Source organism: Suncus etruscus, chromosome 10 (genome assembly GCF_024139225.1).
Source record: "Suncus etruscus isolate mSunEtr1 chromosome 10, mSunEtr1.pri.cur, whole genome shotgun sequence".
Taxonomy (NCBI): Eukaryota; Metazoa; Chordata; class Mammalia; order Eulipotyphla; family Soricidae; genus Suncus; species Suncus etruscus.
The window spans coordinates 84,194,117-84,220,765 of NC_064857.1; the positions used below are offsets into that span (position 1 = coordinate 84,194,117).

Consider the following 26,649-nt stretch of genomic DNA (forward strand, 5'->3'; position numbering starts at 1 on the left):
TAGTTGCCTCAGTCCCTGGGGCCCCATAGTGGGCCTGGCAGTGATGGGTCCAGAATCCGTTCTCTAGGGCTCAAGAGCTCCCAGTGTCCACAGGAAGTGACAGGGAATTGGAAAACCCCACTGGAGCAACCTGCTCAACACAGGCCACCAAGATCAACCTGCTCTCGACCGTCTCCTCCTTCCTAAGGGGTTTGCTTCTAGCTAAAACCAGATCAGAAAGGTGAGCAGTGCTGTCCAGCCTTTCCACTGCTTCCTCTGAAATCAGTGTTTCCTCCAAAGCCCAGAGTTCACTCTTCACTGAGGACAGGGAAAGGAGAGGGAAGAGCTCTGCAGAGGCGATGGCAAAAGGCCATTTTCTTTTCTTTTTATGCCACAACGAGTGTCACTCAGGGCTTATTCCTGGCTTTGATGCTCTGGGGTCACTCCTGGCAAGCTCAGAGAACCCCATGGGATGGGTCTGTTGAGGGCAAGACAAATGCTATACCCACTATACTATTGCTCTAATCTCAGGAAAGACTTGTGTTATCTTTAAGGGAGCAAAAAGATCAGACCAAATGAGGGTCACTCTGGCTTCCGACAAACAGCCATCCCGAGAGGTTTGTTTTTTGTTTTTTTTTTTTTTTTGGTTTTTGGGCCACACCCGGTAACGCTCAGGGGTTACTCCTGGCTATGTGCTCAGAAGTTGCTCCTGGCTTGGGGGACCATATGGGACACCGGGGGATCGAACCACGGTCCGTCCAAGGCTAGCGCAGGCAAAGCAGGCACCTTACCTTTAGCGCCACCGCCCGGCCCCATCCCGAGAGGTTTGTACTGAGCTCGGCCAATGGCCACTTCATGGAGGGGACTGGGAGGGCTAGGAACCAAACAGAAGACTGCTGGACTCTGACAGCGTGACAGACTCACCACTCGGCACGCAAGCCTTGGGGAAGTCTGACCCCTTTGTTAAAACAGGGCATAGAGTTTATTTACAAATATCTGTACAGTTTGAGCGACAGGTCAGGTTTAGACAGAGATAAAAAACATGATTTTGGAAGGGAAGTTGCAGGCAAGACTTTCCCCGAACCTGTCAGAGGCAAGACAAACAGAACTACAGCAGGAGCTAGGCAGATGGAGATTGGCCTTTCCAGTTCTTGGAAGTTAAAAAGGTATAAAACAGACTTAAGTGCTGCACCCCTTTAGCACTGAAACCGCAGGGAGGTGGGCCAGGAGTGGAGAGGCCACCACAGCAGAAGTATCACGAAACCCAACGCCACAGCTGCATGGGACTCCGCCTGGCCTTGATTTTGGTTCCAAGGCTGAACCTGGACACAGATCATGATTCCAATCACCAGAGCAGGAGCTCAGCTGCTGATGGCTGGTCTTTGGTTGACTCTTCATTCTGCCGTGCTGGCGTCTCAGCAGCTGAATGTGGGGGAGGTAGTGGCAAAGTGGCTACAGTGTAATGCAATTTTAATAGAAATTTTATTACATAGCCATAATATGTAGTAGACACATCTCCAAATCCCAAGGATAACTAAAAACAGTTCTACATGGTGGATCAGAAAGACTCCAGCAATGATACGGATTCTATCATTTATCACATCTTTTAAAATCAGAAAGTCCCAGTTTGTCATGATAGGCCCTCGAGGTTCCAGCAGCCTGCGATTCCTGATTCATACAAGTGGGCACATAGGCCCATGGACTGTTCAAGTTTGTATGATTTTAATGAGTCCATGGCCGCTCCTCAGCTCAATCCAACTGTGTCACAGCTACCACCAAGCAGTGGGACTGTCACAGTTGGCAATTTTATGGTCATGATTTGTTTTAAAAACCATCTGTTGCTTTTTTTTCCTTTATAAAATAAAATCGTGTAAACTAAGTTAAAGGAACACCGAGGTGCTGCTAAGCTCAGGAGACTTACCAAGTTCAATTTTATGTTTCAACACAACTTAATTCCTTAATTTCCCACCAACCCCCTTCCAAACGGAAATGCAGGGTAAAGTACAGAGCAGAGCAGAGTGCCTCAAACTCTCTCGTCTGGTGGGAATCAGTCGCTCAACTGTTTCTTTAGCTTAGTTACTAGTATATATAATCAGCTGTACTTTGTTCTGAAAAGATTTGTTAAATGCCACTTTTATTTACACTTGGAGCTTTACACCTGAGAATGATTATCAAGCAGTCAGCTTATCTCTTTTCAAACATTTCAGAGAGACACACACACACATCTTGGCTGGCTTCACCCTAGCTGCACAATATACATGCTCTCCACATATATGTAAACACACACTGCACATGTTCTGAACATCAGCAACCTAAGCCTTTTTGTGGTGGTTCTCTCTCCACAGTTGTGTCGAATACTTTCTCTCCAAAACAAAACAAAAAAAAAACATTATTCTTGCTGAAACAGCACAACAGAATCATTAGGAAGAGACAAGGAGAAGGGGGTGGGAAGAAGAAACAGCTCTACATTCAGCCTGCAGCCTGGGCCGGGCCCAAGAACCTGCTGGGGTGCCTCCTGCCTACTAGGACAAGGCCTCCAGGCAGGCAGGGGTCTCTCAGAGCTGATGGGGAAGAGGGCCAAGGAGGGGACGTCACGCAGCTACAGCAGCCAGGCCTGTTTTGTAAGAAGAATCACATTTAATGAGCTACTTTCTTGCAGTTTCAGATGCTCAAGTACAGCTGGAAAAAATCTGAAACAGCTAGAGACCCATGACAGACTGGTACAAAGAGTACTGCATTTTAAAAAAATGATAAAAAAATCCACACATTTACAGACACACACAGACTCACACATACACACACGCTCACACACTCTCGCAAATAGAACCCTCTCCCTCCCCACAAATATACACTTTTTGGAAACTAAATTGGTTTTGAAAACCTCTTTTCCACGGAGATAGGAAGAGATAGGTGAGAGAGGAGGGGCCAGAAGCTGGTCCCTGCTCCCTCCACAAGGATCAGGTGCTGAATGTCCAGTGGTGGGAGGCCCCACAGTCCTGCGGCATCCTCGCAGCAGGACTAGGAGAGAGTGAGCCTGCTGTGGGCCCGCGCACCAGCGAGATTCCCAGCTCCACGTAACACTGAATGCGTGCAGAGTGACCAATGAACTGCGTTGGTTTCAAAAAGAAAACAGAACCAAAGAAGGCAAACACAAATCTAAAAGCCCCAGAGAGCCTAGGTCCGCATCTGGGGTGGCAGGAGTGAGAGTGGGTGGGAGATGTTGCAGACAAGGGGGCGGGGGGTCTATACAGCAAATGGTTTATAGTACAAGATGATTGGCAGTCGAGTCTCTTCCCAGCTCCACTGCCGCTCCAGCCCGTAGGGCAAAAGAAAGGAAAACCGGAAGTGGGGCGCTGTGACGGGGCATGCAGTCCGAAGCAGCAGGCTGGGCGTGCTCAAATAAGTCCCCGTCGCTTTTTGTAGTCCTCCAGGTTCAGAGATCTCCGGGGAGCCCCATCCTTGGCGGGGGGTGCCTTGGAGGTGATGGCCAAGGCTTTGGACTCTAGGGAAGAGAAGAGCAAGAGCATCGTAGGTTCCATCAAGGTCTTCAGCCTCATGCTTCCCCAGTCTGGCAACCTCCCTGGCTGTGGCCTGCTTTATCTTCCTCTGTGCTTCCACAAACCATGAGGGAAGACACCTCAAGGTCCTCCTAAAACCAAGAGCCCTGGCTGGGGCTCATGGAGCTGGCAAGGGCTCAGAGAGTCCCCCCTGGCCCCACCTACCTGAGCTAGGAACTTGTAAGTCAATCTTCACATCGAAGTCATGTACTTTGAACAGATCTTCTGAGAGGTCGTTGGCGGACTTAGAATTCAAATCTTTGTCCTTGCCCTGTCCCTGTGGAGGGAGAAGAGACATCAGAGTGACTGTGAGGGCTGCCTGAAGCAGCAGAGCAGTGAACAGTCAGGGCTAGAGCTCAAGTTCATTTCACCTTCCCCCTCTGGCACAAGACACTAGAGGTTTCTTTCTGAAGCCTGAGAGAAAAGAGGAGAGGGTAGGATCCTGCAAAAGACAGTAAGCAGGGGCCGTGGCTGTGGCTCAAGCAGAAGGCACACGTCTAGTTTGAAGGCTCCGGTTCCCTCCTGGCGCACAGCTGAGAACAGTTTCTGAGGCCTCACAATCTTGGCAAAGAATGGTGGGGTGTAGCTCCATGGGTGAGCAAGGCCCCGAGTTCAATCCCCAGAGAGACAGTACAGTAAGTAGAGGATTTGCCTTGCACATGGCCAACCTGGGTTCGATTAACAATATCTCATGGGCCTGGAGAGATAGCACAGCAGCGTTTGCCTTGCAAGCAGCCGATCCAGGACCTAAGATGGTTGGTTCGAATCCCAGTGTCCCATATGGTCCCCTGTGCCTGCCAGGAGCTATTTCTGAGCAGACAGCCAGGAGTAACCCTTGAGCACCGCCGGGTGTGGCCCAAAAACCAACCAACCAAACAAACAAACAAAAAACAAACAAAACCAGTATCTCATATGGTTCCTCTAGCAATGGTAGGACTGATCCTTGAGTTAGAGTCCAGAGTGAGCCCTGACTATTGCTGAGTGTGTCCCAAAAACCAAAGGGAAAAACAAAATAAAACTCTACCTGGCTATTCACATCCCTAAGACACTAAGAATTGCTGGGGATGATTGCACTTCATGAGGAAAGCCCTGATTCAGATATAAAATTGCTTATCCATTTAACATTTATCTTTCTTAGAGCTTTAACTTTTTACAACCATCTGATCCTTACAGACATGTCAGCTGTTCCTCCTCTATCCTGTAACAGATGAGATATAAAATACAGGGCTAGAGACCAGTTGCTTGCAAGCCATAGTCAAGGTCTGAAGCTAAGTAAGGGTGCTGGGTTTGAAGACAAGTCAAACAGCTAATAATTACATTTCTAAAAACTGGAATGAGAAAGGACTGTAAACATGAGTGAGAGGACATTATCCACCAGGTGGGAAAGCCAAGTCCCCTGCTACCTGGGGCGCTGAACTTGCCTTGCTCATTTCCTTGGGAGCATCTGGTAACACCCCTGAGCCGTATTTTGCATTCAGCTGGGCTAAGATGGCAGCCTGAACAGCCGGATCTCTGGACTGAGAGAGAAAAAAAAAGCCATAAGCCATTTTAGAGATCATTCAACACAACACAGTCCTACTGCCCGAATCTTTCCAACCACCTACCACCACTACTCTCAAAAAATGCCCAAGGAGCACCTGGCCCATCAGCAACTTGGTGGCACCCGCCTCTAAGGCAGGAAAGAGAGGCGACGGGAAACCGTGCAGACCACCAGCCCGAGCTGGTGGAATGCGGCCTGGCCCGCACACAATGAGCCTGGATCAACTGTGGGCCTGCTCAGGCTCGCAGGGCTGGTCAGAGACACCAAAAAATCCGTGCCAGGTTTTCACCACCTAGATCTCCTCCAGCAAGATAAAAAAGGAAGTACCCAGACCCAAGAGTTTGAGGCAATTATTTTTAACTTCTTTATTAATCTCCTAATGGAATTCATCTTATGTCCCAGAATCTAGGTCCCAACTAAAAATGGCCTCTCTGGGCACTCACATTAGATACGATGGTTGGCTTGCACTGCCGCCGGGTAAAGGGATCCATCTGCTGGTTTTTCATGTTGTGACTTTCAGCCTGAAACAAAGAGCAGCCTTAAGAAACAGGACTTCCACCCTTTCTCTAAGTCACCAGAAGCTTATATGAAAATAACAATTTCCCAAGGCCTCACAAAAGTCAGAACTTTACCTACTTGTTTTATTTTTGGCGGAGGTCTCATGGCTGACTCCTAGCTCTGTTCTCAGGGATCACTCCTAGTGGAGCTGAGGGACCATCTGAAGTGCCATAGACCAAACCCAGGCCAGCCAAATATACAAAGGAAAAACCTTACCTATTGCTACCTAACCTAACCTATCACTCCAGGCCCTTTTGTAATTTTCCCCCTACCTTTTTTTTTTTTTTTTTAAAAGAACACCAGGAGAGGGCCTGGAAGCCAGCTCACAAGGTTGAATGCATTATTAATAATGTGGAAGGTCAGGATCCATCCCGGCACCACATGGTCGGTCCCCTGAAGCATCTCTAAGAGTGACCCTGAGCAAGGAGCTAGGAGTAATCCCTAAGCACTGCTGAGTGTGTTCCCCAAGTCAAAAAACAGTCAATGAAAAGAATACCAAAATAAACATGGAGGTAGAAACTCAAGAATAAAGGGCCGGAGCGGTAGCACTAGCCTAAGACAAACCGAGGTCTGATCCTCTGGCGTCCCATATGGTCCCCAAAGCCAGGAGCGATTTCTGAGCACATAGCCAGGAGAAACCCCTGAGTATCACTGGGTGTGGCCCAAAAACACAACAAACAAACAAAAATTAATCCTTGTGTATCAGAGGGATAAGACAGGGCAGGAAACCACCACTTTTCCTTACCAATCAATCAATCAATCAATCAATCATTATGTGCACACAGAGCGTACATGTACATTTATTTCAGTGATCAGAACAAAAAGTATGAGCAAGATTTCAAAAATTGGTGTAGTTTTATTAAAGATCGCACTGGTGGGCTGGGTTGAGCTGTTTTACTCACCACAAGGGCCTTCTCAGATTCCACAATGTTCCACTCCCGGTTCCGCTGGTTAATATAACTGGGGATGAGTAAAAGGGATGGGTGAGTCGGCTGGAGACAGAGGGGCGGAGCCATGAACTCGACTCCTGAGGGACAGGAGTCAGGGCAGCACAGTGTGGATACGGCCACAGCCTGCCTGGGGGTTCTGGTAAAATCTATGGACTATGGCCAGGTGCTCAACCCAACCTGACTCTGGAACATACCTGATGGCAGAGATGTTCTTGGTCCGTTGGCGGTCCAGGGCCTCTGCCCGTTCCTCCAGCTCATTCAACTGGTCTTGGATTTGCTTGGCTTTGTCTTGATCCCCTTGATCCTCAGCCATGGCCTGTATGCAGAAAGAAGGGTGAATTCCGGGTAATGACTGGCTTCGTATTAAGTGCCCTTGACTTTCAGTTCAAGTATCTCGTAAGATACCTCATGAGAAAAATAACAGGATAGGAAAGAGGAAAATCAAACTTAAAAAATACATACAGGAGCGACAGTACAGTGGGTAGGCTACTTGCCTTGCACAAGGCCAACCCAGGTTCAATTCCCAGCATCCCATATGGTCCCTTGAGTCCACCAGGAGTAATTCCTGAATGCACAAAGCCATAAATAACCCTTGAGTAACACTAGGTATGGCCCCCAAACAACAACAACAGAAAGAGAAACAGGGGCCGGAGTGATAATGCAGCGGTAAGGCATTTGCTTTGCACACAGCTGACCCAGGACAGACCTGGTTTCAATACCCGGCATCCCATATGGTCCCCCAAAGCCAGGAGTGATTTCTGAGTGCATAGCCAGGAGTAACCCCTGAGCGTCACCATACAAAGACCCCCACCCCCCCCCCACAAAAAAAGGGAAATATAAAAAATTTGGTGTCATAGTGAAAACTTTCACCAGATAGTACAACAGTCTATAGAGTAACAATGCCTAACAGGCATCCACAGGGCAGTTGGCGCTGGACCCCCGGGAGCTGGATAGTGCCACATTGTCCAAGAGAGCCCAAGGCAGAACGCCTGTCCTGCAAATGTGAAGCTGGGTGCTATATCCCGTACCTCCATGGACAATTTGTCCCAAGTATCACAACTCAAGTGTGAGAACTCTGGCAAACATCAGAACTAAAATAGTAGGGGCAGGGGGCTGGAGAGAGAACATGGAGGTAAGGTGTTTGCCTTTCATGCAGTAGGTCGGTGGTTCGAATCTCAGCATCCCATATGGTCCCCTGTGCCTGCCAGGGGTGATTTCTGAGCTTAGAGCCAGGAATAACCCCTGAGCACTGCCGGGTGTGACCCAAAAAAAAACAAAAAAAAAAACAAAAAAAACGTAGGGACAGGAGCAATAACATAATAGATAAGGCGTTAGCATTGCATGCAGCTGGTCTGGGTTTGATCCCTGATATCCTATATGGTCCTCTGGGTCTGCCAAATGTAACCCCTGAGCACACCCAGGTGTGGGCCCCAAACCAAACACTAAACATATACCCCCCAAAAGTTAAGTTGCACAGTCAAGCATATTAAGAGCCTTGGTCCCAGCAGAAACAAGGAAGGGGAATAGGTGGGCACCCCACTGGACTGACTCACCCAGACCACCATAACTGATGTGAAAAATGAAAGCCCACCTGCTACAGCTGGGCTTGGCATATGTGGGCTCAGTCCCAGGAATGATTCACTCTGGGTCTAGCGCATGACAAGCAAAGCTGCAGCAACTAAAAATGAAGGTGCTCACACAGAAGCAGCTTCAATGGCCAGGAAGGAAAAGGGACACAGAACAGTGTCCAGGTATCAAGCAAGCATTGTCTCCCCATTCTGCCTTCACTGACTTGTGAGGAGTGGGGTGTATGTGTAGCCTGCTTGCCTCAGCCCCCAAGGCTCAGGGAAAGAAGATCAAGTCCAGCTCCTTACCTTCTCCTTTAGTAGCTGCGTCTTCTTCATAGCATAGTTGGGCGGAGCTTTCCTGAACCTTTCTTTCTCTTTTACAATCTGTACCAGAGAGGAGACACGACAGTGAGGGAGGTATTGCTAAACTATTCCTAAATCAACTACAGGTTATTAGAGCCCACTTAGGGGGGGCAGCAGTTGGTTAAAAGATTTCTTTTCCTTCTTCCCTCCCTCCCTCCCTCCCTCCCTCCCTCCCTCCCTCCCTCCTCCCTCCCTCCCTCCTCCCGTCTTCCCTCCTTCCTTCCTTTCTTCCTTCCTCCTTCCTTCCTTCCTTCCTTCCTTCCTTCCTTCCTTCCTTCCTTCCTTCCTTCCTTCATTCCTTTTTTTTTTGGTTTTTGGTCACACCCGGCAGTGCCCTCAGGGGGATCATTATGGGATGCTGGATTAGAACCACTGTCCCTTCTGCATGCAAGGCAAACGCCCTACAACCCGGCAGTGCTCAGGGGGATCATATGGGATGCTGGGATTAGAACCACTGTCCTTCTGCATGCAAGGCAAACGCCCTACCTCCATGCTATCTCCCCGGCCCCAAGAGATGCTCTGATTTCTGAGTGTAGAACCAGGAGTAACCCCTGAGTGCTGCCGGGTGTTACCAAAAAAAAATAAAATAAAATGAGAGAGGGAGAGAGAGGGAGAGAGAGAGAGAGAGAGAGAGAGAGAGAGAGAAGAGAGAGGAGAGAGAGGGGAGAGAGGGAGAGAGAGAGAGAGAGAGGGGAGAGAGAGAGAGAGGAGGGAGAGAGAGAAGAGAGGGAGGAGAGAGAGAGAGAGAGAGAGAGAGAGAGAGAGAGAGAGAGAGAGAGAGAGAGAGAGAGAGAGAGAGAGAGAGAATGCTCTTTCCACAGCAAGCAAGTTCGTTCAAATTCATTCCAGGCTGACTTCTGAGTCACGGAGATTCTTCTGGAATGGTCTCAAGGAGCATGTACCCATAAATAGTAGCAACCCAAGGGCTTGGGACTGTAAGGTTAGTGACTCCCAAAGGATAGGGATGAAAGAGTTATTCCCCAGAATATTCTGCAGAGACAACTCTGCGAAGTCAAAGCTTAGCAGAATATAAATGTCCTGAGCCCCAAGTATACTCCTTTGGGCTATGACTTGAGCACATATAGAAAAAGCCTGAGGAACTGGACAATAAGGCAGTGACTGTAATACTCCTTCATCCGCTTAGTGTGGAGACAGAAGGAAAGAAAGGCTTGTCCTTTTTTAAACCTGGGGTGAGCTTCTAAGTTCTGGGATAGCTGGTTTCTTACCTCTTCGATGTCCTGGTCATTGAATTTATAATTAAGAGCTTCTTTAATAGACAATTCCTTCTTATTGATTTCATCTAGAGTGGGCAGCTGCATGCTAGCAGAGAACATCTGGACAAACAAAGAGAAGGTTATTTTGCAGGGGCTTTAAAAAGACACTTAATGCTGTTGCAAGTGCCTGGCTGGTGCTGTCCGCCCACTTACCGCTTCCTTCCATTTCATGAACTCGCTTTCAGTGAATTCCTGGTTGGAGACAAACTCTAGGCGAAACACTCGCTGGTCATTGCCATGCCTGCAGGAAAGAAGAGTTTCCAAGAACATGCTCTGAGTCAACCAGGGGGCCTGACAAAGCTGCACTGCCAGACTGCACCAGCTACTTCTGAGTCTCAACTCCTAGCTGCCTTTAGCATCATCTAGGTAGGAAGACATAGAAAATTCCAATGCCCAAACACTCATTGTTCAGGCCAATGAAGTGACTTGGTGCCACCTTCTCAGGGGCAGTCACTGAGCTGCCCCTCATTCGCCCCACCAAGATGGACCTGGCATGTTATGCTATGTTGCTATGTCATGTCATGTCATGTCATGCCATGCCATGCCACCTTTCAGCATACAACACAGTGGATGAATTTATATTTCCATAAACCGCACGATGATCAGTGGGTGGATGACCCTGAAGGAACCACAAAGGCAGAGAGCACAGCCATGGCAATGCGGGGCCTGTCACGGCCAATCTGCAGCAAACAGTCTGTCCTATCTGGGAGTCTTCAGAATTTTCAAGAATTGAGAAGGTAGGGGCCGGAGAGATAGCATGGAGGTAAGGCGTTTGCCTTTCTTTCTTTCTTTTTTTTTTTTTTGGTTTTTGGGCCACACCCTGTGACGCTCAGGGGTTACTCCTGGCTATGTGCTCAGAAGTTGCTCCTGGCTTCTTGGGGGACCATATGGGACGCCGGGGGATCGAACCGAGGTCCGTCCTAGGCTAGCGCAGGCAAGGCAGGCACCTTACCTCCAGCGCCACCGCCCGGCCCCAGGCGTTTGCCTTTCATGCAGAAGGTCATCAGTTCAAATCCCTGCGTCCCATATGGTCCCCCGTGCCTGCCAGAAGCAATTTCTGAGCATGGAGGTAGGAATAACCCCTACCGGGTGTGAGCACTGCCGGGTGTGACCCAAAAACTACAAAAAAAAAAAAAAAAAAAGAATTGAGAAGGCAGGGCCGGAGAGATAGCACAGCGGTACGGCACATGCTTTGCATGCGGCTGACTCAGGAGAGACCCGGTTTGATTCCCGGCACCCATATGGTCCCCCATGCTGCCACAGGCGATTACTGAGTGGAGAGCCAGGAGTAGCTCCTGAGCACCACTGTGTGTGGCCCAACAACCAATCAATCAATTAATAAATAAATAAAGTTTAAAAATATTATGGGGGGCCCGGAGAGATAGCACGGTGGCGGTTTGCCTTGCAAGCAGCCAATCCAGGACCAAAGGTGGTTGGTTCGAATCCCCATGTCCCATATGGTCCCCTGCCTGGGGCTATTTCTGAGCAGACAGCCAGGAGTAACAACCCCTGAGCACCGCTGGGTGTGACCCAAAAACTAAAAAAAAAAAAAAAAAAAAAAAAAGAAAGAAAGAAAAATTAGGGGCCGGAGAGATAGCATGGAGGTAAGGCATTTGCTTTGAATGCAGAAGGACTGTGGTTCGAATTCTGACATCCCAAACTGTCCCCTGTGCCTGCCAGGGGCAATTTCTGAACATAGAGCCAGGAGTAACCCCTGAGCACTGCCGGGTGTGAAAAAAAAAAAAAAGAATTGAGAGGGCAGAGACTAGTACGTGTTTTGTTCTTGCCTCTGTCCTGCTGCATAGAACAGTGTCTGGTGTACAGTAAATTTCCTGTCACTAAAGAGAAAAATCAAGTCCTGAGTGGGGACCCAACTTGCCAGAGGTGATGTGAGCTATGACACAGCCAACACTGAGGAAATGCTGCAGTACTCTGGGAAGGGGCTCTCATCCTCACCACCTCTCTGATCGCCTGTGGTTTTCTCTAGGTGCAGGTAGCTATTTGCAGCAGAGCAGAGAGCTTAGAAGCATCTCTTACCGTAGTTGGAGCCCTTTGTTTGTTCTGGTGCCGCCCAGCTGGTAAACTTTAGCTGTTTCTACAACACCCGTGATCTCAGCAACCTAAGAGAAAGAACAGAGACATCACCAGTCAAAAACAGATTTTTATGTGGCCGAAGGGATGGCTCAAAGGGCTGGAATACAGGCTTTGCATGCAGGAGGTGCAGGCTCCATTCCCTGTATAGCATAGTCTATTCCCACCCCCATCCCAACACTGCCAGGAACAACCAAAAACAATAGAATCTTGGGCTAAAGAGATGATTCGAGGTTAATGCACTTGCCTTGCATATGGCTGGTTGGTGTATGTTTGTTTCCTGGCATCACATATAGTACTTTGAGCACAGAGCCAGGAGTGAGTCCTGAGCATAGTCAGGTGGGGCCCCAAAACCAACCAACCACAAAGTCAGATTCTTGCAGGAGTGGAGAGTCAGCTCAGCAGTCAGGAGCACATTCTGAACCTGTACACCATAGGCTCCACCCGGAGGCCCCAGCATCAGAGTGCCAGCACAAGCTCTGAATTCAGCACAGTGAACAGCTAAGCAGTGCTGGGAGTGGCCCCTGAGCCTGCCTGGGAGGTCCGTCCCTCCCCCCCCCTCCAAAAAGAAAGATAAACAGACTTTTGTGGACTTATACCCCTTTCTCTTGGGACGACTTAAATGTAATATGAGAGAAGTCAAGAGTTGACAAATACTCTGGATACTATTTTCAGGTTTAGAATGTAGCTGACTGGGGCTGGTGATTGAATTCAATGTAGGGCAATTATCATACATGTGTGAGGCTGCGGATTTGATCCCAGGCGCCATCAACTAAACAAGAAATGCCTCCATGGAAACAAAAAGATTATAAGGCCAGAGCTAGAGCTCAGCTGGCTGAGAACATACTTTTCACATCTGAGGTCTGGGTTTGCTGGGTTTGCTGCCTGGCGAGACAGTAGTTACCCCTAACTACCAAGCCAGGAGTAACCCTGAGCACTACCAGGTGTGGCTCCCAACAAAGCAGAATAGAATGCAGTTCCTCAGCTCGCATGAGTGACCTTACACCAAGAGGAAACTGTGCCAGGAGAGTTGGCAGCTGGCCTGGTGTGGACTGTCTCTGTTAGAGACAACCCTTTCAGTTCAGTTCTACCCTAATGCTATTTTTCATGGTGCTGGGATCAAATCAAGGTCTCATGCATGCCCTTTACTTCTTTTTTTATTTTTATTTTTTGGTTTTTGGGTCACACCTGGTGGTGCTCAGGAGTTACTCCTGGTTTGCGCTCAGAAATAGCTCCTGGCAGGCTCAGGGGACCATGTGGGATGCTGGGATTCGAACCACTGGGTCCTGGATTGGCAGTGTGCAAGGCTAACACCCTATGGCTATGCTATCTCTTTGGCCACCCTTTATTTCTGAACCACACTCCCAAGTCTACCTGGCTAGGGTATGTACTTGATTTTTTTTTTTTTTGGGTCACACCCGGCATTGCTCAGGGGTTACTCCTGGCTGCCTGCTCAGAAATAGCTCCTGCCAGGCACGGGGGACCATATGGGACACCGGGATTCGAACCAACCACCTTTGGTCCTGGATCAGCCGTTTGCAAGGCAAACGCCGCTGTGCTATCTCTCCGGGCCCTGTGCTTGATATTTCAAAAGACAAGTTTTCGGGGGCCGGGAAGGTGGCGCTAGAGGTAAGGTGTCTGCCTTACAAGCGCTAGCCAAGGAACGGACCTCGGTTCGATCCCCCGCCATCCCATATGGTCCCCCCAAGCCAGGGGCGATTTCTGAGCACATAGCCAGGAGTAACCCCTGAGCGTCAAACGGGTGTGGCCCCAAAACCAAATAAATAAATAAATAAATAAATTTAAATGGCTTGTGAAATAGCATTAGGATCATTTAAAAAAAAAAAAAAAAGACAAGTTTTCAACCAAAAGTGCAGACCAAGGAGGCATGCTCTGTCTCTAAGTTTTCTAGGACATACCACGCTGCTGGTCTTATTGGAGGTAAACACAAATTAAAATCCAACATTCCGGGGCCGGAGTGGTGGTGTTGTCTGCCTTGAGCGCACACTAGCCTAGGACGAACCAAGGTTTGACCCCCAGGTGTCCCATATGATCCCCCAAGCCAGGAGCGATTTCTGAGTGCATAGCCAGGAGTAACTCCTGAGCCTCACTGGGTGTGGCCCAAAAACAAAACAAATAACAAAAAATTCCAACATTCAAATTAATCAAGCAGACCAAGTAAGTTATGGACCATGGGAGAAGTTTGGAAAGCCCCAGAACAACTTTGATTGGCCAGAAGGAAGGGTGGTAGGTGTGATGTGTGGGTATGAATTTCAATTCTGTGCCAGAAGTCTTTTTTGTTTTGTTTTGGGGCCACACTCAGCAGCACTCAGGGGTTACTCCTAGCTCTGTACTCAAACATCACTCCTGGCAGGATCGGGGGAATCATCTGAGATGCTGGGGATTGAACCCGGGTTGGCTGCGTTCATGGCAAATGCTCCACCTGCTGTGCTATTGCTCCGGCCCCAAGAAGTCATCTTTCATTTATATCTTTTCCATATATGTTGTTAGAGCAGGCCATACCATCAATCGAGAGGGAATCAATAGAGCTACTCCTAGAGGTGCTGAGAATCAAGCTCAGGGTCTCACACATGCTAAGCATGTGCTTTATCCCCAAGCCATTATTTTTTTTGGGGGGGGTAGGGGGTCACACACCAGCAGCGCTCAGAGGTTACTCCTGGCTCTATGCTCAGAAATCGCTCCTGGGCCCTGAGAGACAGCACGGCGGCGTTTGCCTTGCAAGCAGCCTATCCAGGACCAAAGGTGGTTGGTTTGAATCCCGGTGTCCCATATGGTCCCCCGTGCCTGCCAGGAGCAATTTCTGAGCGGACAGCCAGGAGTAACCCCTGAGCAACGCCGGGTGTGGCCCAAAAACAAAAACAAAAACAGAAATCGCTCCTGGGACCCGGAGAGATAGCACAGCGGTGTTTGCCTTGCAGGCAGCCGATCCAGGACCAAAGGTGGTTGGTTCGAATCCCGGTGTCCCATATGGTCCCCTGTGCCTGCCAGGAGTAACCCCTGAGCACAGCACTGCTGGGTGTGGCCCAAAAACCAAAAACCAAAAAAAAAAAAAAAAAAAAAAAATCCCTTCTGGCAGGCTCCAGGGACCACATGGGATGCGAACACTGTACTTTTGCATGCAAGGCAACGCCCTACCCCCAGGCTATCTCTCCGGCCCCAAGCCCTTATTTTTTAAAATTCACAACAAAGCATCCATGTTATACAATCTACAGCCAGTACTTCACAAATGTCTTCCGTCTTGCTCTTTTGTTATTTGGTTCCATCTGCAGCAGTGCTCAGGGCTTACTACTGGCTCTGCACTCAGTCCCTGGTGGGACTAAATAGACCACATGTGGTACTGGAGATCAAACCTGGGTAACAGCAGTGTGCTCCCGACCTATTCCTTCTTGCTTTTATGAGGCTGGAGGATAGTAAACAATCCTTCAATGGGGCATGAGAGGTGGTGCTTGCCTTGCCTGTGGATGACCCAGGTTTGGTTACCAGCATCCAATATTAGTCTCCCAAGCCTCTGAGTGATTCCTGAGTGCTGGACCAGGAGTAACCCTTGAGAACTGTGGGTGGGCCAAAAAAACCCCAAACAAACAAAACCTTTCTATGAGGCTAGAGAGATAGTACAATGGGAACATTATTTGCCTTGCAAGATGCCAACCCAGGTTCAATATTCAACATCCCATATGATTTCCTTGATCCCTGCCAGGAACTATTCCTGAGTGCAGTTAAAAGAAAGTCCTGAGCACTGCTAGGGATGGCCTCAAAACAAAACAGAAAGAAAAAAATCCTTCTAGATCCAGACCTCAGTTCCCAGGGACTTCGATCATGCTTCTTGGCAGCAAGGCACCACACACAAGCCAGCCAGCAATCACGGAATCTCAACTAGACTGTTTCACAAGTGGTAATGAAGAGGGACATTACGCCAGTGGTTCTGTTGAGAATCCTATTTGGGGGCATAGACCACAGTCAGAAGTGTGTGGGAGGTCACTCTAGGTGCAACTTGGGTCCCCTTCCTGGTAGTGTTTGGGGGACCTCTGCAGAACTGGGGATTGAACCCGAGACTCCTGGACATGTTCCAGCGTTGGCACTGCTTCCCACGACCCCAAGAGTTATATCCGGAACACGAGCAATGATGAGCAGAGACACTGACCCGGTACACTGGTTTGCTGTTGTGGTTTCCGATGCCGATCCGAACAAAACAGCCTGTGACTGTCTTAGCAAAGAAGGGCATGTGGCACCAGCGTTCTAGCTTATGCCGGGACAATCGCACCCGATTCAGCTCTTCTGGTAAAGAGACAGGCTGTGATTTGGGGGGGATCTCTTCTTTCCTGTGAGAAACAAAACCGAGGAGGAAAAGCATTCACCACTGAGCAAGGAAGAGAACACCAATTCTGAAACCTCACTTAACCCAAGTACCCACGGTTCACACAATGGGGAAAGAACTGCAAAGCATCCTGATCCTTCTAGCAGTGTGGAGAGTCTCATCTCATGCAAGGCTGCCACCAAGAAAAATTGGTCACAATTTCAGGAGTAAGTGACAGGACTAAGGCCTGTTCCTGGCCAGTCAGCGGTGACATGTAGTCCTGACCTGCCTGCCCAGACAATATATCCAGAGGTGCAAATTGAAAGCTCAAAGCAGGGGCTTTGAAGCATCTAGAGCACTGGGGATTGTAGCTCAGAAGTTCCAGGACCGTACCGCATCCAAGTGCATGGCCACAACAGGAGATCTGGGAAGCAACTGGAGCATACCCTCAAGGCACCTCTGGCCCGCCCTGCCCACCAAACACAACAGCCCAGCTTACTCCTCTTCTTCATCAGAGGATGAAGTTCTGGATGATCGGTCAGACTTTTCACTGGACTTATCATCCTCTTCCTCCTCCTCATCGTCTGAGTATACCTCACTGGTTTTTAATGGCTGTTTTTTGGCGAGGAGCTCAGCTACAAGAGAAGAAACAAGACTCAGGCAAGACATCTTGGTCAGCAAGTTTCCTCTCTCAAGAACTGCACAGCCCCGAACCGACAGCCCTGTGGTAGATAAAGCACATGACTTGCGTGGTCGGTCCATCCCTGGCTTTGCTGGCTATAGCCCTGGGACTAAGCTCCAAGATACCAACAGGAGTTTGGCCACTACTGGAAAACAATTTCTAGCTGTGTGCTCCCTCCCCTTGGCAGCATATACACTAAAATTAGAATGATACAGAGAAGATTGGCGTGGCACAAAGAGAGATGCAAATTTGTCAAGTGTTTCATGTTTAAAAAAAGAAAAAATAATCCTAGCTATGAACATGGTAAAAATTTAGAAAACGCCAACTCAGTGACACTAGTACTTTTTTTTTTTTTTTTTTTTGGTTTTTGGGTCACACCCGGCAGTGCTCAGGGGTTTTTCCTGGCTCCGTGCTCAGAAATTGCTCCTGGCATGCACGGGGGACCATATGGGACGCCGGGATTCGAACTGATGACCTTCTGCATGAAAGGTAAACGCCTTACCTCCATGCTATCTCTCCGGCCCCGACACTAGTACTTTTTATGCCTGCCTAGACTGTAGTGTTTAAATTCAATTTTTCATTTTTATTATTATTATTTTTTATTTTATTTATGTATTTGTTTGATTTTGGGTCACACCCAGCAGCGCTCAGGGGTTACTTCTGGATCTACGCTTAGAAATCGCTCCTGGCAGGCTCGGGGGACCATATGGGATGCTGGGATTTGAACTACTGTCCTTCTGCATGAAAGGTAAACCTCCATGCTGTCTCTCTGGCCCCTTTTCTTTTTTATTAATAATTTTTTTTGTTTTTTGGGGGGAGCCACACCCGTTTGATGCTCAGGGATTACTCCTGGCTAAATGCTCAGAAATTGTCCCTGGCTTGGGGGGACCATATGGGACACCAGGGCATCGAACCATGGTCCTTCCTTGGCTAGCACTTGCAAGGCAGACACCTTACCTCTAGCGCCACCTCACCGGCCCCTTTTTATTAATAATTTTTAATGGACTCACAGTTTACCATGTCCAAGATTGAATTTTAGTTATACAATATTCCAGCATCCATTCATTCACCAGTGCACATTTCCTAGCACCACTGTCCCCAATTTCCTTCCCACTCGCCCATCCCCACCTGTTTCTATGGCAGACATATTTTTTTCTTCTTTCTCTTTCTTCCCCAGCCCCCTCTTTGTGGCAAGCTTCCTTACATAGACCAGTCTTCCTGGTCCATCTCTATTCTTACCATACCATCTATTTTTTTTTTGTTTGTTTTCTTTTGTTTTGTTTCTTGCCACATCTGACAGCGCTCAGGGGTTAATCTTGGCTTTGTTCAGAAATTGCTCCTGAGGGGCCGGAGCAATAGCACAGTGGTAGGGCATTTGCCTTGCACTAGGATGACTTGGGATGGGCCTAGATTCAATCCCTGGCATCCGGGGCCGGGCGGTGGCGCAAGAGGTAAGGTGCCTGCCTTGCCTGCGTTAGCCTTGGACGGGCCACGGTTCGATCCCCCGGCGTCCCATATGGTCCCCCAAGCCAGGAGCAACTTCTGAGCGCAAAGCCAGGAATAACCCCTGAGCGTTATCGGGTGTGGCCCAAAAACCAAAAAAAAAAAAAAAAAAAATCCCTGGCATCCCATATAGTCCCCAGAACCTGCCAGAGCAATTTCTGAGTGCAGAGCCAGGAATTACCCCTTAGTGCTGCCGGGTATGGCCCAACACTAAAAAAGAAAGAAATCGCTCCTGGCAGGCTAAGGATCATATGAAATGCCAGAGCTCAAACCCAGGTCTGCTGGCTGTGTGCAAGGCAAACACCCTACTGGTTGTGCTAAGGCTCTGGCCCTCGATACTATGTATATTATTTATTTTATTTATTTATTTTTTTGGTTTTGGGCCACACTCGGTAACACTCAGGGGTTACTCCTGGCTATGCGCTCAGAAGTTGCTCCTGGCTTGGGGGACCATATGGGACGCTGGGGGATCGAACTGCGGTCCGTCCAAGGCTAGCACAGGCAAGGCAGGCACCTTACCTCTAGCACCACCGCTCGGCCCCTATTTTTTTAATTTTTTGATCACACCGAGCAACGCTCAGGGGACCATATGGGATGCCAGGATTCGAATCACTGTCCTTCTGCATGAAAGACAAACGCCTTACACCTCCATGCTATCTCCGGCCCCATGTATTTTATTTTTTTGTCGTACCTGGTGATGCTCAGGGGTTACTCCTGGCTCTGCGCTCAGAAATCACCCCTGGCAGGTTCAGGGTACCATATGGGATGCCAGGATTTGAACCACAGTTGATCCTGGGTTGGCTGCTTGCAAGGCAAATGTCCTACTGCTGTGCTATCTCTCCAGCCCCATATACTATCTATTTTTTAATAGCCCACAAATTAGTACAATCATTCTATGTCTGTTTATCCTTCTCCCTCTGATTCATTTCATTCAGCATAATACTTTTCATATCCATTTATAAATACAACTTCTTTTAAAAAATAGCTATAGGGCCAGAGAGATAGCACAAGGTTAAGGCAATAGCCTAGCATGGAAGTGCCACGCCGATTAAAATCCTGGCACTGCAGATTCGCAGAGAACTGCTGTGTGTGGCCTGAAAACTGAAACAACAAAACACAAAAGGCTGCACTGGAGCTGTACTTTGTATTTTGGAATACATAGCCTCCAGAGCCATTTACTGGGAGTGACCTCTATCCCCACAAAGCCAAGAGTATGCACTGACCACTTTAAGTGTAGCCCAAAAAAACAGAACATCCACCCAAAAATGCAAATAGTATGGGGCCGGAACAACAGCACATTGGGAAGGGCATTTTTGCTTTGCACATGGTCAACCTGGGTTAGATTCCTGGCATTCCATATGGATGGATCCCCAAGTCTGCCAGGAGTAGTTTCTGAGCCCAGAGCCAGGAGTAACCCGAATGTCACCAGGTGTGCCCTCCAAATATATCAAGTACGTCAAGGGGCTGGAGTTATATAGCAGTTAGAATGTTTACCTTTCACATAGCTGACCTATGTTCAATCCTCAGCATCCTATATGGTCCCATGAGCACTGTCAGGGTATATTCCTGAGTACAGAGCCAGGAGTAACCCCTGAGCATCTTTAGGTATGACTTACAAACTACCAACAAAATAAGTATGTTAAAACCCATGAAATCACAAGAATATTCAAAACATATAGCAGCCATCTACCCTTCCTATCCAAAATATAAATAGCTAATTACAAGTTTCTTTTTTTTTCTTTTGGTTTTTGGGCCATACCCGGCGGTGCTTAGGGGTTACTCATAGCTGTCTGCTCAGAAATAGCTCCTGGCAGGCACGGGGGACCCTATGGGACGCTGGGATTCGAACCAACCATCTTTGATCCTGGATCAGCTGTTTGCAAAGCAAACACCACTGTGCTATCTCTCCGGTCCCACAGTTTCTTTTTATAGAAGCAGAACAAATATTAAATAAATAGAGAATATCACCATTTTAACTCATAATGAATTAAGCCATCTTAATAAGTAACAATTTTGGACGGAGGTCACACTTAGTGGGGTTCAGGGACCATGGATGTGTTCCTGGGGACTCCTCATACACAAAGCAGGCACTAACTCTTAATATCTGCTGAAACAGAACATACCACTTGCACTCGCAGCTCTTCGCTTTCTTTGTACCCACACCCTCTGCAGTATGCCCTTTTCATTCCAACCAGACCCACTCATATCGTCTTCGTTGTTTGACCTGCTTTGGTTAATACCAGGCACACAAGCCTGACACTTGATCCAACTCCACAACTAGAAATCTAAGAGGCATCTTCTATTTCTGCCTTTTGTGTGTGTGTGTGTGTGTGTGTGTGTGTGTGTGTGTGTGTGTGTGTGTGTGTGTGTGTGTGTGTGTGTGTGTGTGTGTATGAAAGAGCGCAAGCACGTGTTAGGTGTATAACCCATCAGAGGCCAAAATGCTAATCTCACCTGGAGGCAGACCAGCCCACTTCTGGGAGGGGTCTATGGAAGGTAGCAAGGGGGTTGCCTGAGGGGTGTCAAGGGGATTCAGCAGAAGGCTGGGCAGAAGTAGGCAACTTGGAGAGATGGCAGATTCAGGATTAAATTCAGGGCAGCTTAAGGGACTGCTTAGAAGGTTAGCTTAGAAGCCACACATAATGGCTAGGACCTTAAATAAAGCTTCATGTCTCCTGAAATCTGACTGCTGTGGATCACTACCCTGAACCCTGAGACCCCCTGGCTGGAAGGGGATGCAGGCGCCTGGCCCAGCCGAGAAAGGACCCACCTTCATCCACCAGCATCCAGGACTCAAAAATTAATATGTAATTCTACAGGGTGCAGGGCCAGCAGAGCTGGAGACCATCATGGCTATACCTGACAATACTGGGGCCTCCAAAGATTGTCTGGGGAAGGTGGGATGGTGAGGTAGCATGTGTTGTAGCTCAAGAGTGAACTTAAGGCCTCAAACATAAGTTCCAGACTGCTGGGCTTATTTCACCTGGCCCAAACTGTCACTTTCCTATAACTGTGATAGTTTCTAATATGTTTAAAATAAGAATTATCTTTCTTTCCCTTTTTTATTTTTTTTTTTGGCCACATACAGCGGCTCTTAGGGGTTACTCCTGGCTCTGCACTGAGAAATCACTCCTGGGACTATATAGAATGCAAGGGATCAAATCTGGGTTGGTTCCGTGCAAGGCAAATACCCTAATCGCTGTGCTATTGCTCCGGCTCCTAATATAGAAATTCTTATCTTAGGGGCCTAACAGGAGGCCCAGTGGTAAAGAGCAAATCACACGTGTGAAGTACCAGATTCAATCCCCAGCAGTACATAAAAATATGAGAGAGAGAGAGAGAGAGAGAGAGAGAGAGAGAGAGAGAGAGAGAGAGAGGAAGAGAGATATCTTAAATTTTCAAGAGGCCTATTAAAATATTTACAGTTGAAATAAAATAATCTGAGGATGTACTTCAAAATAACCTGAGGGAAGAAGGGAGTCGAGATCTAACCAGATTGGCTATGAGTTGGTTATTGAGGCTAGAGAATAGGTCATGGAGGCTAATCCTAGCACTCTGCAATTGTCTGAAAATTTCCTCATAAAGAATTCGCACTGCCGGGTGTGACCCAAAAACCACAAAAAAAAAAAAAAAAAAAAAAAAAGAATTAAAAGAAGGAGGGAAAAGGAAACGGTGGCAGGAAATGAGATCATACAGCCTGGGCCGAAGTCCCCATGGCTTCCTCCCACTCACCTGTTCTGTTCTTCCGCTTTTCTCGCTCCGCTTTGAGCTCTTCCATGGCTTGAGACTTCTTATCTAGTTTCTCATCCCTCTTGGAACGCCGCTCTTTGTTGTGGGATGTTACCTGGGAAGGAAAAGGAAGGGGTGTAAGATGGTCCCTTTTTACTGACCGCTTGATAATCCGCTCTCCCCAACAATTCTTTCCGTTCCACAAAACAAATTCCCACTGGCTGCAGAACCTGATGCTTGTTTCAGGGGAGAGAGCATCCTCTTGTGGACAAAGAGGGAGAGAACAGTTTAGTTGTGGCTGCCTGCTCAAGTACACCAAGGCCAGGGTCATAAGCTTTCTAGAAGCATACACTGGCTCAGAACTAGCATCTGTTGATAACTGTCAACAAAGCCTCATTTGGTGACCATGGAGGTAGAGCATCCATTTTCCAAGATGTGTTTATTACTCAGCCCAGGATGATACACCCAAGTAAATAGAATCAAGAACAAGGTGCTGGGGCCGGAGTGATAGCACAGCAGTAGGGTGTTTGCTTTGCATGTGGCTAGCTCAGGACAAACCTGGATTCGATACCCGGTATCCCATAGGGTCCCCTGAGCCAGGAGTAACCCCTGAGAGTCACAGGGTGTGGCCCCAAAACCCCCCAAAAAAACTCAAGGTGCTCGCCAACTTTCTATTAAAGCATTAAAGAATGCTCTGATAGCAGAGAGGTTTCTTACTAAACTGAGAAAATAATTCCAAGGAGTTAAATAGCAAAGCCAATGGTATAATGCTATCAGAGATTGATGAGAACCTATGTGAAGGTGGCATGCATCTTGTACTAATTGATCTGATTAGTTAATATATACCTAGAGAAAACATACATGCTCTCACAAAAGATTTTACTCTGCAAAAAGAAAACACTATTGTTTCTCCCACCTGAGATTCTTGAATCTGGGTCATTTTTTTCTTCTCCTGCTCTTCTTCTTGCTTTTTCTTTTTTTCCTTTTTTTCTTTCTTTTTGGCTGTTTTTAGTTTCTTCTTAATTTCAAATCTGATTAAAAGAAGTTAGGTTTTAAGTGATAATGAAATATTTGTAAAGACTGATTTATATCAGAAGAAAGGAAGGGGGAAAAACTTACAAATCTTTCAGCTTCTTGTAAGAAACTACAACGTACCATATAAAACATTCAAAATACAGGAATTGGAGCAACAGTACAGTGGGTAGGGCCTGTGTCTGGCATGAAGCCAAGCTGAATTTGATCCCTGGTATCCCATATGGCCAGTAAGCTCAGAGCCAGGAGTAAATCCTGAGCACCTCATTGTGTGATCCAAAAGCCCAACTACATGCCCACAAAAAAGGGAACATTCAAATATGGAATAGAAGGTTGCTAATATAACTCAGTGGCAGAACACTTGCCTTGCATACATGAGGCTCTGGAGGTTTGATCCCTGGCATGCACGAGTGCATATGTATGTATATTAAATATATATTAAATACAGTTACACCAAAATACTTTAAAGAGTAAGCTGGGATAAACTTCCAACTAGAAAAATATTCAGAGCTGTGTTATACTCCTTAGACTTTTGTAAAACACAGATCTTCCTCAATCATCACCTAATAACAGAAAACAGTTGGCTACTGGATCATTCCAATGCTATCCATCGCTATCAGAAATGTGACAAAGTCACAGAGAGCCTGCTTTGCATTTGTGGTCAGGTTATATTTTCATAAAGGCTTCTTTTTGATTGGCACATGAATAAACATGTCGTTCTCTTAAATGCAATGAGATTCTCAAACCTATAATAAACCAGACTTTTAATAAACAAAACAAGCCAGAGAGATAGCATGGAGGGAGAGCGTTTGCCTTGCATGCAGAAGGACAGTGGTTGGAATCCCGGCATCTCATATGGTCCCCGAGCCTGCCAGGGGCGATTTCTGAGCGTAGATCCAGGAGTAACACCTGAGCGCTGCTGGGTGGGACCCAAAAAACAAAAAACGAAAAATAAAATAAAAGAAACAAAACAATTCTTTTATGGGCATGTGTGGCAGGTACCACATAAGTTGCTCTTCCTGTGCTTAGGGTGCCATAAAATGTGGGGGATCAAACCTGGGTATCCTCCATGCAAACATTTTTTTGCTTGCTTCTTTTGTTTGTGGGCCATATCCGCTGACTCTCAGGTGTTATTCCTGGCTCTGTGCTTAGAAATCACTCCTGGCAGGCTCGGGGACCATATAAAATGCCAGGGATCGAACCTGGGTCCATCCCAGGTCAGCAGCCTGCAAGGCAAATTACCTGCCACTGTGCTATCTTTCTAGCCCCTTTTTGTTTTGGGGCCACACTTGGTGGTACTCAGGGCATATTTCAGTCTTTAGGCTCAGGAATCATTTCTGGAAGGGTTTAGGGGACTATATGGGGCGTCAAAGATCAAATCTAGCTTGGCCATGTACAAGGCAAATGCCCTACCCACTTACTATTACTCTGGCCTCAGCTCTAGTAAAACATATTTTTTGTCTGTTTTGGGGCCACACCCAGTGGCATTCAGGGGTTACCCCTAGCTCTGCATTCAGAAATTGCTCCTGGCAGGTTCGGGGGACCATGTGAGATGTCGGAGATTGAACTGGGTCATCTGTGTGCAAGGCAAACACCCTACCCGCTGTGCTATTGCTCTGGCACCAATATTTTTTTTTTTTGAAGGTAGTTTTATTGAACAAAACTTGCTTAGAAAGATGTAAGGTGGAGCCGGCGTGGTGGCACTAGAGGTAAGGTGTCTGCCTTGCGAGCGCTAGCTTAGGAAGGACCGCGGTTTGATCCCCCGGCGTCCCATATGGTCCCCCAAGCCAGGAGTGACTTCTGAGCACATAGCCAGGAGTAAACCCTGAGAGTCACCGGGTGTGGCCCAAAAACCAAAAACCAAAAAAAAGAAAGATGTAAGGTGGGACTGGTGATTTGATTCCCAGTGCACTACCAGAAGTGGCCCTTGAGTGCAGAACCAAGTCTAAGTCCTAAGCACAGAGTGTGCTCCCAAGTATCTCCACCCCTGATTTATTTTTCACAAACTAATCCAGATATAAAGTACATCGAAGGTTGATTAAAATTAAAAGAAAATTAATTAAAAATCAATGAATACATAACCGTGGTAATGGTTGCATGAACATATGTAAGCCATTTTAAGGGCCTGGGGATGAGGCTCAAGTAGCAGAGCACAGATTTGTCCATTCGAGGCCCTGGGTTGAGTCCCCAGCAGGCATAGCATATGTGCTGAGCACTGCAGATCCCACAACTAACCTACCAGAGCAGAACAGACCATTTAAATGGATGAGTTCTTTGGCGGAAGGGGGGGGGAAATACGTGTGTGTATGTGTGTGGGGGGTGACGATGAGGGTGTGCTGGGGGGTTTGGGGCAGCCACACCCACTGGTACTCAAGGGTTACACTTCTGGCTTTGTGCTCAGAAATCACTCCTGGAAGGCTCGGGGGACTCTATCTGAAATGAACCCAGGTCAGCAGCATGCAAGGCAAACAACCTACCGGCTGTGCTATCACTCCGGTCCCTAAATGGATTAAATTCTATAGTGTTTACTTTTCTGGCAGTTTTTTGGGGGGGCTACACCCGGCGATGCTCAGGGGTTACTCCTGGCTGCCTGCTCAGAAATAGCTCCTGGCAGGCATGGGAGACCATATGGGACACCGGGATTCGAACCAACCACCTTTGGTCCTGGTTCGGCTGCTTGCAAGGCAAACTCCGCTGTGCTATCTCTACGGGCCCTCTGGCATTTTATTTTTCTAGTGCAGAGAATATTGAAGGAATGGGAAGAAAATGTATCTTGATTCAGAGATAGAAGAGTTTAGGGTCTTCGGAGTACATACTTGGATGAGACTTGAGCACAGAGCCAGGAGTAAACCCCAAGCAATACCAAATCTGGCTGAAAAACAAAGAAAGCATTCCTAGAAGGAGGGAATGACAATCAACATACTGAAATGACATCTCAGTGTTGGTGCTAAATGGGATACTTTATGAGTGGTTTTTTTTTTTTTGTGTGTGTGTGGTGCTAAGAATGAAATCCTGGGTCAAATCTTCAAGGCAAGCCTTTTTTTTTTATGGAGGGTGGGTCACACACGGCAGTACTCAGGGGTCATTCCTGGCTCTACACTCAGAAATCGCTCCTGGCAGGCTCGGGGGACCATATGGGATGCTGGGATTCGAACCACAGTCCTTCTGCATACAAAGCAAATGCTTTACCCCCATGCTATCTCTCAGGCCCAAGGGAAGGCTTCTACACTGCACATGTTCCTAGCCCACTAATGATATTTTCATAAAAGACTTTTTTTTTTGTTTTTAGGCCACGCCCAGTGACGCTTAGCGGTTACTCCTGGTTCTGCTCTCAGAAATCGCTCTTGGCTTAGGGGACCATATGGTACCATACGGAGGATCTAACCATAGTCCATCCTAGACTAGCACAGGCCTGGCCTTACCCCTTGCACCACTGAGCCAGCTCCTAAAAAAGACATCCCTACAAAGACCTGCATTTAGTGAAAAAGATTTGAGGAAATTTGAATTA

At 47.6% G+C, this 26,649-nt stretch overlaps 1 protein-coding gene across 1 annotated transcript in view; it reads right to left on the reverse strand.

Annotated features, from left to right (window-relative positions):
* Window positions 1-918: 918 nt before the first annotated feature.
* RTF1 (RTF1 homolog, Paf1/RNA polymerase II complex component) overlaps window positions 919-26,649 on the reverse strand; it is a 74,301-nt gene continuing 48,570 nt past the window's right edge. The window contains exons 5-18 of the mRNA XM_049782137.1: window positions 23,026-23,140; window positions 22,113-22,224; window positions 16,695-16,830; window positions 16,043-16,220; window positions 11,827-11,909; window positions 9,943-10,030; window positions 9,742-9,849; window positions 8,459-8,536; window positions 6,779-6,900; window positions 6,537-6,594; window positions 5,520-5,597; window positions 4,958-5,053; window positions 3,702-3,813; window positions 919-3,481 (exon numbers count right to left, since the gene is read on the reverse strand). Of these exons, the coding sequence (XP_049638094.1) occupies window positions 3,375-3,481; window positions 3,702-3,813; window positions 4,958-5,053; window positions 5,520-5,597; window positions 6,537-6,594; window positions 6,779-6,900; window positions 8,459-8,536; window positions 9,742-9,849; window positions 9,943-10,030; window positions 11,827-11,909; window positions 16,043-16,220; window positions 16,695-16,830; window positions 22,113-22,224; window positions 23,026-23,140 (1,471 nt within the window). The 3' untranslated portion in view covers window positions 919-3,374. The remainder of the gene's footprint in view (window positions 3,482-3,701; window positions 3,814-4,957; window positions 5,054-5,519; window positions 5,598-6,536; window positions 6,595-6,778; window positions 6,901-8,458; window positions 8,537-9,741; window positions 9,850-9,942; window positions 10,031-11,826; window positions 11,910-16,042; window positions 16,221-16,694; window positions 16,831-22,112; window positions 22,225-23,025; window positions 23,141-26,649) is intronic.